The sequence below is a fragment of the Diabrotica virgifera genome, chromosome 6 (genome assembly GCF_917563875.1).
Source record: "Diabrotica virgifera virgifera chromosome 6, PGI_DIABVI_V3a".
In the NCBI taxonomy this organism is placed as follows: Eukaryota; Metazoa; Arthropoda; class Insecta; order Coleoptera; family Chrysomelidae; genus Diabrotica; species Diabrotica virgifera.
Window position 1 is genome coordinate 129,778,377 of NC_065448.1, and position 11,893 is coordinate 129,790,269.

The following is an 11,893-nucleotide window of genomic DNA, read 5'->3' on the forward strand; positions in this document are numbered from 1 at the left end:
AAACTACTTCGTCTTCGAAATTCTAAATTGTTGGTGACGTGCAACGGACCTAACGGACGTTAGGAAGAGACAATTTATGTTAATATTTTTTAATTTTAAGGTACTAGCATGTCTGGTGGTTCGTATGGCGCTGGCTGAAACGTTTAGCTCGCATTGTGGCATTTTGGCTTTGGACGAACCCACGACGAACTTGGACAAAGAAAACATTTCTAGTTTGAGCGATGCTTTGTCAGAACTGATCACCAGCAGAGAGAATCAAACCAATTTCCAGCTTCTTATCATTACCCACGATGAGGAATTTTTGCGCAGCATAACGCAAATGCAGAGTCTTGACAGCTACTGGCAGATCAAGAGAAACCATGAAGGCTCTTCTACCGTTGAAAAAGTGATATTGTATTGATCTATTTATATGTATATTTATATGGTAGGGGAGCCCAAGCGGGGATTTTTGCAGTTACTCGAGCGCGTCAGATTATTACATGGGGAGAAACCTTGTACCCTGAAAATGTACCTCTGCTATATATTGGCTCTTAATGCAGGGGAGTTCGTTAAGGGGGGGCGAAAATAAAATATATCCTTAGAAAAACTCGAAATCGTCAGATTAAGATAAGGTAAGTTAAGTACATGCAAAGCAGTGTATATTTCAAAAATCTGACGATTTGAGCGGGGCGTAAGGAAATGGGTGAGTCCCAAAGTTTCACAAGAAAAAAGCGAATATTTCGCGAAATGAATGACAGATCGAAAAACTAAAAAATACGTACTCAATATTTTTCAAAAATCTATCGAATGATACCAAACACGACTTCCCACAGAGAGGCGTGGGGAGTAAATTTAATATTTTAAATAAATCCCGCGATATTTCGCGAAATGATCAGATCTACAAACTGAAAAATACACTTATTCAATATTTTTGAAAAATCTATCGAATGGCACCAAACACGACCCCCCACGGAGCTGGGGTGGGGGGTTACTTTAAAATCTTAAATGGGAGCCCCTCTTTTTTACTGCAGATTTGGATTCCTTTCGTAAAAATAAGTAATTTTTATTCGAGACATTCTTTCGAATTATGGAGGGATGGCGCTATAATCTAAAAAAACGATTGTTGGAAATGGAAAATTAAATTAAAAATGGAAAGTGCCCACTAAACTGGAAAACTGTACGTAACTTTTTTTTGGTTTTGGGACCTATTCTTCACAACCCAATAGGTCCCCAAAGCGCTCGAGTGACTGCACATTTAGTATACTTTGCTCTCCTACCAATATGACCTGTTTTGGTAGGGGAGCCCAAGTGGGGATTTTTTCAATAACTCGAGCGCGTCAGATTATCATATGGGGAGAAAACTGGTACCCTGTAGATCAGGGGTGGGAAAAAGGCGTACCGCGGGCCGGATCCGGTCCTTTTGCTTACTTTATCCGGCCCGTTGAAGAATCCCGCAAGCTTTTTCTAAGAGCATAGGCGCAATGCTTTTTATATGTATTAATTTTTTTCGAATCCTGAGAAAATTATACTGCCGAGAGCCGAAAGTCCCTGAAAACTTCTACAATACTTATTTTAGTAAGTCGCAGGGGTGAACAAAAAAGAAAAAAAATTAGTGTGATTTTTAATTTCAAATATCTCATTCCAAAGAAACTTTTTTGTTTATTCTAAGGGACTTTTGGCCCTCGGTAATAATGTAATCTTTCATTCTGCGTTTAAATTTTTCAAAAATATTTATTAGTTTTCTCACGATTAGAAAAAAAAGGAATGCATTTAAAAAGCATTGTTCCGAAATTTTGCGCCAATGCTCTTAATCTCTTTTATGCGATTTTATTGAAATCAACAGTATTAGTGTTTGTAGTGTTCATATAAATAATGAATCTCTATCTTCTACTTTTCTTAAAAGCGTCTGTGTGTTTAACCCGGTTCAGGCGCGAATATTTTTCGGTCAGGGTATTTGTCGTCTACCAGGACCCTTTTCCTTCGATTTTACCCTTCATAATCAGCTGCTGCAACAACTTACAAGAACGTACTTATCATTTATTAGTTTAGTATTTGCCCTTTCTCCTTGCTGTCCTTCTCACTTTAATGATGGTCAAAGTTCTCTGTTCCTTTTCCATTCTGTGCAACACCATTTTATTCGTAATATGATCGGTCCATGGCATTTTCAAAATTCTTCTAAAAAGCCACATCTCAAAAGCTTCCAGCTTTCTCACAAGTCAGCATTAACAATCCAATAAAGAAGAATAGAGTGGACATAACATTTTTTTATTATAATACCGGTTTTTTATAGGGTTCTCCGCCATCCTGTTCCCAGTTTCCAGCTTCGTCCGTCGTTGCATTCGCCAGGGTGAACGTTCCTTTCCGACATTGTCTTCTGAATGCCACCCAGCCAGGATTGTTTCGGCTTTCCTCTCTTCCTTCTTTCCTTGGCGTTCATTTTAAAATTTGTTTTGGCATCCTGTCGTCGTCCATTTTTTCTACATGACCATACTAGATCAGTTGACACCTTTGAATTTCGACTATGATGGTTAACTTGACCTAACATTTTACCATCCGATATCAGATTTGCATATTGAATCTTTGGTTGCTCAGAAATTTCCTCATCTTCAAAAAGGCTGCTCTTGAATTTCTGAATTTCTTTTTTTATCTGGATCCCTGTTATGGCTTAATATAATGGACCATATTAAAAATTTCGTAGTTCTACTGAGAACAAATTGTTCGCATGTACACACAAGTAAGACAATTGATTATTACTATTATTTATTAACAGTCAAATGTATTTGTCCAAATGCTATAAAATGATAAAAAGAGTATTTATGTCAAAAAACTTTCTTGGACGGAGAAAAACCTCAACCAAAAACATTAGCGTGTGCGCAGCGTACATACTGGATATAGGTCTCCGGCTCGGAAGATATTTGGAAAATTTCATTTTGGCCCGCGCTTAAAAGTATTTGCCCACCCCTGCTGTAGATGTACCTCTACCATATATTGGCTCTAAACACAGGGGAGTTCGTTAAGGGGGCCGAAAAAAAAATCTATCCTCAGAAAAACTCGAAATCGTTAGATTAAGATAAGGTAAGTACATGCAAAACAGTGTATATTTCAAAAATCTGACGATTTGGGCAGGGCGTAAGGAGATGGGTGAGTCACAAAGTTTCACAAGAAAAAAGCGAATATTTCGCGAAATGAACGATAGACCTAAAAACTAAAAAAATACTTGCTCAATATTTTTCAAAATCTATCGCACGATACCAAACACGACTCCCCACGGTGAGGGGTGCGGAGTAAATTTAAAATTTTAAATACGAATCCCGCGATATTTCGCGAAATAAACATCAGATCGAAAAACTGAAAAATACACTTATTCAATATGTTTGAAAAATCTATCTAATGGCGCCAAACACGAGCCCCCACGGAGGTGGGGTTGGGGATTACTTTAAAATTTTAAATAGGAGCCCCCATTTTTTATTACAGATTAGGATTCCCTACGTAAAAATAAGAAACGTTTATTTGAAAAATTTTAAAAAGCGATTGTTGGAAATGGAAAATTAAATTAAAAATGGAAAGTCACCACTAAAATGAAAAACTTTACTTTTTTTAATTTTTTTTTGGTTTTAGAACGTTCTCTTCACAACCCAATAGGTCCCCAAAGCGCTCGAGTGACTGCACATTTAGCATACTTTCCTCCCCTACTATTTCTTCATTTCCTTAAAATCCAATAAATACTGCCAAATATCGAGGTCCACCCCGTATAGTTGTAAGTAGTGAAATATTTAACTTTTGTCCATATCTAATACATATTAATAAATTTACAGTTTTCTCCTGAAGAAGTCACCAAATAGTGACGAAATATTGAGACTTGGAACAAATAGTTTTCTTTCCTCTGACCGAATCGCCGTTATTCAAAAATTACTATTTAACACAGTACGGACTAAAATATTTGAACAAATATGTAAGGAGGATCACTCATATCTGGTGGATTTTGCGGTCAATGGGTGGAGAAAATAAGACAAAGACTACGTGTACTTTATCTTATTTATTGAAGACGTTTCGTGTAGTGATCAGTAAACACCATGAGTTCATCTACAAATGAGTGTTATAAGAACGTCATCCAAAGAGAGGTAAAAAACCAACTAATATTACCAAGACATGTAGCTTGAATAAGATGTATAAGTAAAAAATAGCTTATTCAATGAACCATTGAAACTCGTAAATAGTAAAAAAGCATTTAAGTGTACAGTTAACAATTAAATTATTTTTATATTAACAGTTGGTTTATGATGTCAAAAAAAACCAAGACGAGATCCAAGAACTCAAACTTCCAAATGTTGATAGTATTGCATTAGTTTTATTTTAACTTTAGGTAACATCATTAAAAACAATTAGTCTGGTCTGCTATAATAAAGTGAAAGGTAAATTTGTTACCAACAGGTCCGAAGCCAACGAAACAGGTTGAAATAGAACGAAACCAGAACCTACGATGAGCTGTATCACATTGTAAATTTTCATTTATAATTACATATATTATAATTGTAATAAATAACTTATTAAGATTCGTTTTGCCTTTTTACATAATATGTAATCTCTTTCCAGTTTCACTTTCACCTCACAGGTTAGTTGTTAGTTCAAGGGCCGGTTGTTCGAACGCTAATCAAAAATGGAATCAACTGATCATTATCAAATATTTAATTACTGTCATTAACTGTCAATGTCAACTTTGTTTGGGTTGCTGAAAACATAATTGATTACAATTATGACATTTATTAATAAATTATGTTAATAATTGTTATGTTAATTAATAATTAATTAATCAATTATGTTAATTATCATAATTAGGTTTGTTCCAACATGACCGTTTGGACGGCCCAGACACTGTCACGAAACTACTTGTACCGGTTGTTGTGCGCATGTTCGTAATTGTATCGCCCAGTTATCGTCCCATGACGGTAATTTGGAAACCGATGTTGGAACAGTTATCTGACTGATAACTGATTTATCTATCATTATCATATATTTGTCATTTTTGTTGGTGACAGCTTGTGTGCTTTTAGTCGATCAAAGGCTCAAAAAATTTAAAGAATTAAATACTAGTGCTCAAGTCAGTCCAACCAGCACATTATGCATTTGCCCGATTACTGAAATAATCATCACGAAACCGTCACCGAAAGATTACAATTCTTGTTGGAACAGTGGGAAGGACGATCCGATGACGGTCATATTTTTGTTGGAACGGATTTTGTTTACTGCGCAGGAGCGTTACCGTTTCGTGACGGTTTCGGTCGTGTTGGAACAAAGCTATTGATTACAATCAACTGATTGACGTACGAATGAGGGTTGTTTTTATTTGACGGTTGTTAAGGGGGACTTAATTATAATCAGAGAACCGGCAACGGTGTAGAGCCAAGAGAAGGTTATTGAAATACCACCTACTATTTTACCGAATTTTGGATGTAGTAGTGGAAATTAAATAACAGTTTCCAATATAAAGTGTATATAAAAGTGCATACTGACGATACAAGTGAAAAAATAAACAAAAATTACTAATTAAGAGTGTATAAACAAACAAACACAAAAAACGGGCATAGGAAAGTGAACGAGTTTCAACAACCAGCTGGTAGACGAGTCACGCTCCACGTCACGGCGACGTTGCCAGACTGTAGTAAAAGTCGCGGAAAAAGGGAAAACTCTAAAAATTAAAATACTTAGCAAAGAAAAATAAAATAAACTACTTAGTTTGAGGACTCAAAGGAACCTAGCTTCTGAAGAGTCGATCTGGGCGAAGTTCCTATCGTTGAGATACCAACTAAGATACCGTGAAATAAACAAGAACATGGCGGAAGGCGATAATAAAATAATACAAAGCGAAACAAATAAGAACATGGAGGACAGCGACGACGGTTCGGACGACAGCAAAAGGAAAAGAGATCCGGATGATGCGACTCAAAGATCAAAAAATAGAAAACTCTCACAAACACCATCTAAAACAAATAGTAAAGAACAAAAACTAGATCTATTAATAGAGATGGTGTCAGAGCTCAAAAAGCAGAGTGACAAAACCAGTGAAGATATAAAAATGATAAGAGAAGAAAATAAGATATTGAGACAAGAAAATCAAAAACTAAAGGAAGAAAATAAAGATATAAAAGAGAAGCTAGAGGAAACAAATGATAGAATTGAATGGCTAGAGAGAGAGAAAAGGAAAAATAATATAGTGATGTCAGGAATTGAAATTGAGACAGAAAATAAAACAGAACTTAAACAATTCGTGGAGAACATGATAAAAAACACTCTACAGATAAATATTAATGTAAAAACAGCTCATAAAATAGGAAGAAAAGTATGCTTAATTGAAATAAATAATGAAGACGAAAAAGAACAAATCATGAAAAACAAATACAAATTAAAGGAACCGCAGCAGGAAAAGGTCTACATAAATCATGACATGACAACAAAGGAGCGTGAGAAGAACAAGCAAATAAGAAAAATGGCAAAAGAAGAAGAATTAAAAGGAAATAAGGTGAAAATTGGGTACAATAAAATAACTATAAATGGCGAGATATGGAAATGGAATAAGACTATGAAAGAACTAGAAGTAATAAATCCAAAAAACGAATAGCAGAAATTGAAAGCGACATGAAAACAAACACAACGAACCTGGCAAATAAAATGGACACGAATAAAAATATATATGAAGCTACAAATATAGCGAGGAACAAAAATGGTGAGATATATAAAAATACGGAACATAAGAAAAATGAAAAGGAAATCATAAAAATGGCTACATGGAACGTGCGAGGTATTAACGGTAAGGAAGAGGAAATAATTGAAGAGATGAAACTACAAAATATAGACTACTTGGGAGTAACTGAAATAAAAAAGAAAGGTAGAGGAATAGTAAATCTAAATGAGGATTACCGCTTATATTGGTCAGGAGTTGACTTAAAAGAATGGGGCGCGGGAGGTGTAGGCCTAATAGTAAAAACAGAAAAGACAAATAACATAATAGGTGAAAGATATATAAACAAAAGAGTATTGGTAGTGGAAGTAAAACTAGAAAATACAAATATAACCAGCATAATCGTAGCATATGGGCCAAATGATAATGCCAAAAAGAGGAAAAAGAAGAATTCTTTGAAATATTACAAGCAGAGATGGATAACGAAGGAGAAAACATTATATTAATGGGAGACCTAAATGGTAGAGTGGGAAGAGACAATAAAGGGATTGAACGATACTTAGGGCAACATGGAGAAGAAATGAAAAATGATAACGGAAACAGAATCATAGACCTATGTATAGCAAATGATATGGTTATAACGAATTCAAAATTTATGCACAAAGACATACACAAATATATTAGAGAAATCTTATCGAGAAAAGAAAAATCCATAATAGACTATTTCCTAATAAAAAGAAAAGACCTAAAGATGATAAAAGACGTAAAGGTAAAAAGAGAGGCTGAAATAAGCAGTGACCATTACTTGCTTATAATGGAACTAAGGGTGCACACACATAACACAACAGAAAAAAGAAAGAAGATAACTAAAGAAAAAATAAAAAGCTACAAATTAAGAGAAATAGATAGTAAAGAGGAATACCAGAAGAAGTTAACCAAACAGTTCGAGACTATAAAGGCAATTAACACAGGAATAGAAAATAAATGGAAGCAATTTAAGGAAATCATATTGAAAACAGCAAAAGAAGTATGCGGAACAACTAAAATCACAAACATATATTCGAAGAAAAGTAAATGGTGGACAGCAGAAATACAACGTAAAGTGAAAGAAAAGAAAAAAGAATGGAAAAAGTATGTAAAAACCAAATCGGAGGATGATTTCGAAAAATATAAAATGGCCAGAAACGACATTAAACAAAAAATTAAAACGGCAAAAAAGAAGTCTTGGGAAGATTTTGGACACAAAATGAATGAAAACTATTTTAATAACCAGAAATTGTTCTATGGTACATTAAAACAGCTAAGACAAAAGAAAACACATAGATTAAGAAACATAAGAGATAAAGAAGGAAATATATTAACTACAGAAAGAGAAATAATGCAAAGATGGAAGCAGTACTTTGAAGAACTAACAGAATGGAAACAATATCAACATGAAAGAGAGGAAGACATGATCGAAAATACAGAGCAAATGCAGCAAATAACAAAAGAGGAAATTGCAGAAGCCACTGACAAATTAAAATTGGGAAAATCTCCAGGCCAAGATGAAATCACAGCTGAAATGTTAAAGTACATGGGTGAAAATTCAAAAGAAAAATTCCGAGAAATACTAAATGAAATAATCACAGCAAAGGAAATACCATCTGATTGGAAAACAGATATAATAGTACCACTGTTTAAGAAAGGAGACACAAGAAATTGCGAAAACTATAGGGGTATTACATTGACAAGCGTTCCTGCCAAAATATTCAATAGAATAATTGAAAAAAGGCTAAGGGAAAAACTAGAAATAAAATTAGAAGAATCCCAGCCTGGCTTCAGAAAAGGAAGGAGTACCCAAGATCTGATATTCATATTGAGACAAATAGGAGAAAAACTATTGATGAAAGGCAAAGAGATACACATATGCTTTATTGGTCTGAAAAAAGCTTTTGATAGAATAAGAAGGGAAGATATATGGAAATGTTTAAAGAAAAATGGAAAAGAAAAGGATATGATAGAAATAATTAAAGCCTTATATAAAAATAATAAAATAAAAATAAGGAGTCACAATCAAGAATCTGATGAATTCCAGGCAAAGATAGGACTAAAACAAGGCTGCGTACTAAGTCCATTACTTTTCTCAATGGTACTAGATGACGCAATAAAGCAATGCAAGGAGAAATCTAAAGACATGATATTGGGAAAATGGAAAATGAACAATGTACAAATACAAGAATTACTATTTGCAGATGATATGGTATTGTTAGCTGACACGGAAGAGAAACTGCAACAAATAATAAACACTTATATAAAAGAACTAAGAAAAATGAACATGGAAATAAACACCGATAAAGGTAAAACAATGGTTATGGCAACTACAAAAAAAGTGATAAAAATTAAGGTAGAAGGACAAGTGTTGGAACAAGTAAACAGCTACAACTACTTAGGTACAATTATTGAAGAAGATGGTAAAATAGACAAAGAAATAAACAATAAAATAGGAAAAGCAGGGACCATTTATAATACATTAAGAAATACGTTCTTTGGAAAGAAAGAGGTACCCAAAGAAGTCAAAACACAAGTGTACCAAAAAGTGGTTCGACCATCAATCGTCTATGGGAGTGAGTCGTGGACGCTAACAAAGAACAACAAAAGAAAAATCAAAGCTACAGAGATGAGATTCTTGAGAAAAATAGAAGGGGTCACACGAAGAGACAAAATAAGAAACGACACAATAACTCAAGCTCTAAAGATAAAACCCATAGAGACAATTATAGGGGAACGACAGTTAGGATGGTTGGGCCACATCCACAGACTAAACGACACAAGAATAACGAAAAAAGTATATGAAGTCAGAGTACAAGGGAAAAATAAAGTAGGTCGCCCAAGAATGAGATGGGAAGAACAAGTTAGTCAAGAAGCAGAGAAGAGAGGACTGCAATGGAGTATGGCAAAACAATTAGCTCAAAATAGAACAGCATGGAAAAGAATTATCAAAGAAGCACCACAAGATTAAAATATATGGACAGAAAGATGGGTCAAATAAGTAATTTATATTCATTAAAATTGTATTGTTAATTGTATTGTATTATAGAAATGTATATATTGAACTAGTTGTAAACAGCCCAACACCGAAAGGTACGAATGGGCTTAACTGATTAAATAAATAAATAATTATAATCAACTTCTTGATTAGCATTCGAACAACCGGCCCTAAGAGAGAAAAAAACATAAATTGAATATCAGGAAAATCAATTTACTTAATCCACATGTTCGTTAATTTGATGAAGAGTAAATTAACTGGCGTTCATTTTGGTTTGTTCAGGATTTCTATCTGGTTTTATTTATTTGACTTTCTATTTTACTCTGCCAGTTCCCATTCTTTCACACCCAAATAATTTCAGAGAGAAATCTGCTTTAATTTTATTCCTGTTTTCTGGCTCTCGAATTCCACCTTCTTTGTGTCTTTTGTCTTTCGAACTTACTTAGCCGGTGCTCTATGATATTCTTCTTCATTTCTCCTTTCCTATTGTATACTTTCTTTCAAATTGCATACTAACTTCGAGGTCGAAGTCAAACAATAAGGCTTGTACGCAATTTTCCCCTTGTTCAGCGAGCATTTCGTTGGCTAGAAATTGTGACGATTATATATGACGTCCATTATATGGCGTTATTATTACATTTGGTGAGATGGTAAATGATGTCTGTTATAATATTGGAGGCTAAATATAATGTCAAATTCTTGTTTTCAAATTATATTTTACTTATTTAAGTACAGTTTATTTTTTAACCAACTTTACTTTCCCTTCCCTATCCTTGAGTGGTCAATTAGGTTCGTAAGAGTCTTGTTGTATGGTAGGTTTAGTTAGGCGTTAATTTTAAGGAATGTTGCTGGCTAAATGGCCACAGCTGCCAAAGGCCATAAAAGAAGAAGAAAAAAATAAACAAACAAAAATCTTATATAACCTTCTATAGAACTTGACTTTGGCACTTATATTACGATTAGTTATCTTTGTTTCACACTCTTAAAGACAAAGAGAAACAGAGTAGCCGGAAGCTGCTGCAGTTTTTATTTGCCAACAGCGCTTTCCTGCTAAACTTGACGGTAGCGAAAAAACTAATATAATATGAGGAAAAATGTGTTAAATTTGTTTGTTATGATGTCATTAAATCTATGACGTGCATACCTAATTGTTTGACTTTTAGTTTATCTTTCCTTTCCAAAGCCGAGTTAATGTTGCAGAATGATTATGATCTAGACTAAAAGGTGAAGTGCGTACGTAGAATCCGTTTTTCTATTATTGAAACCCCTTTTCTGTTCTGCTATGCGTTTCTCAAAAGTTCTGCCAGTTTAACCGATGTAAGTTTCTGGACAGTCGCCACTTGTCAGTCGACAATGACAAAGTCATGTCTACACAAAAAGAAGAAATATTTAATATGAGTTTTCATAGATACTCGTCAGTGTGAGTTTTCACATGTGCTTTTAAACTAGAGTTATGTGAAAATTTTCTGGGGCATATTTTGCATGTGAAAGAATTTCCACCAGTATGTACACTCACATGTGATTTTCAAGTTTCTTCGTTGAAAAATGCTTGGTATAAATTTCGTATTCAAAAGGTTTTTGAGCAGTATGCACTGTCATATGACTTTTTAAATCATTCTTTGCCGAAAATTTTTTGGTGCAAACTCTTTCAAATGGTTTTTCACCAGTATGCACTATCATATGCGATTTTAAATATAGTTTCGTCGAATAATTTTTGGTGCAAATTTCACATCCAAATTGTTTTTCATCAGTATGATATCAGCATATGTATTGTTAAATTAGAATTTGTTTGTAAAAAAAAATTAGTGCAAATTTCACATTCAAATGGTTTTTCACCAGTAAATATGCACTCACATGCAGTCGGAAAAATGAAAGAATACCCATGAACGATCACATCAATCACTTATTTTGTATTTGCTATCTTTTTCTATAACAATAAATAACAAACGTTTGTTATTTATAGAAAAAGACAGCAAATACAAAATAAGTGATTGATGTGATCGTTCATGGCTATTCTTTCATTTTTCCGACTGTATGCAAGTTTAAATAAATACTTTACTTGAAAACTGTTTGGTGCAAGTTTCACATTCAAATGGTTTTTCATCAGTATGCACAATCATGTCTTTTTAAATTACCCTTTGTTGAGAACCGTATGGTGCAAACTTCACATTCGAATGGTTTTTCATCGGTATGCACTGCCATAATATATGTGA

General features: G+C 34.0%; 1 protein-coding gene across 3 annotated transcripts in view; it reads left to right on the forward strand.

The window, feature by feature from the left end:
• The window catches only part of LOC126886014 (DNA repair protein RAD50-like), a 117,527-nt gene extending 112,992 nt beyond the window's left edge, over nucleotides 1-4,535 (forward strand). For all 3 annotated transcript variants that reach the window (XM_050652850.1, XM_050652848.1, XM_050652849.1), the window contains exon 10: nucleotides 101-4,535. In XM_050652850.1, the coding sequence (XP_050508807.1) occupies nucleotides 101-400 (300 nt within the window). In that variant the 3' untranslated portion in view covers nucleotides 401-4,535. The remainder of the gene's footprint in view (nucleotides 1-100) is intronic.
• The last annotated feature ends 7,358 nt before the right edge of the window (nucleotides 4,536-11,893 follow it).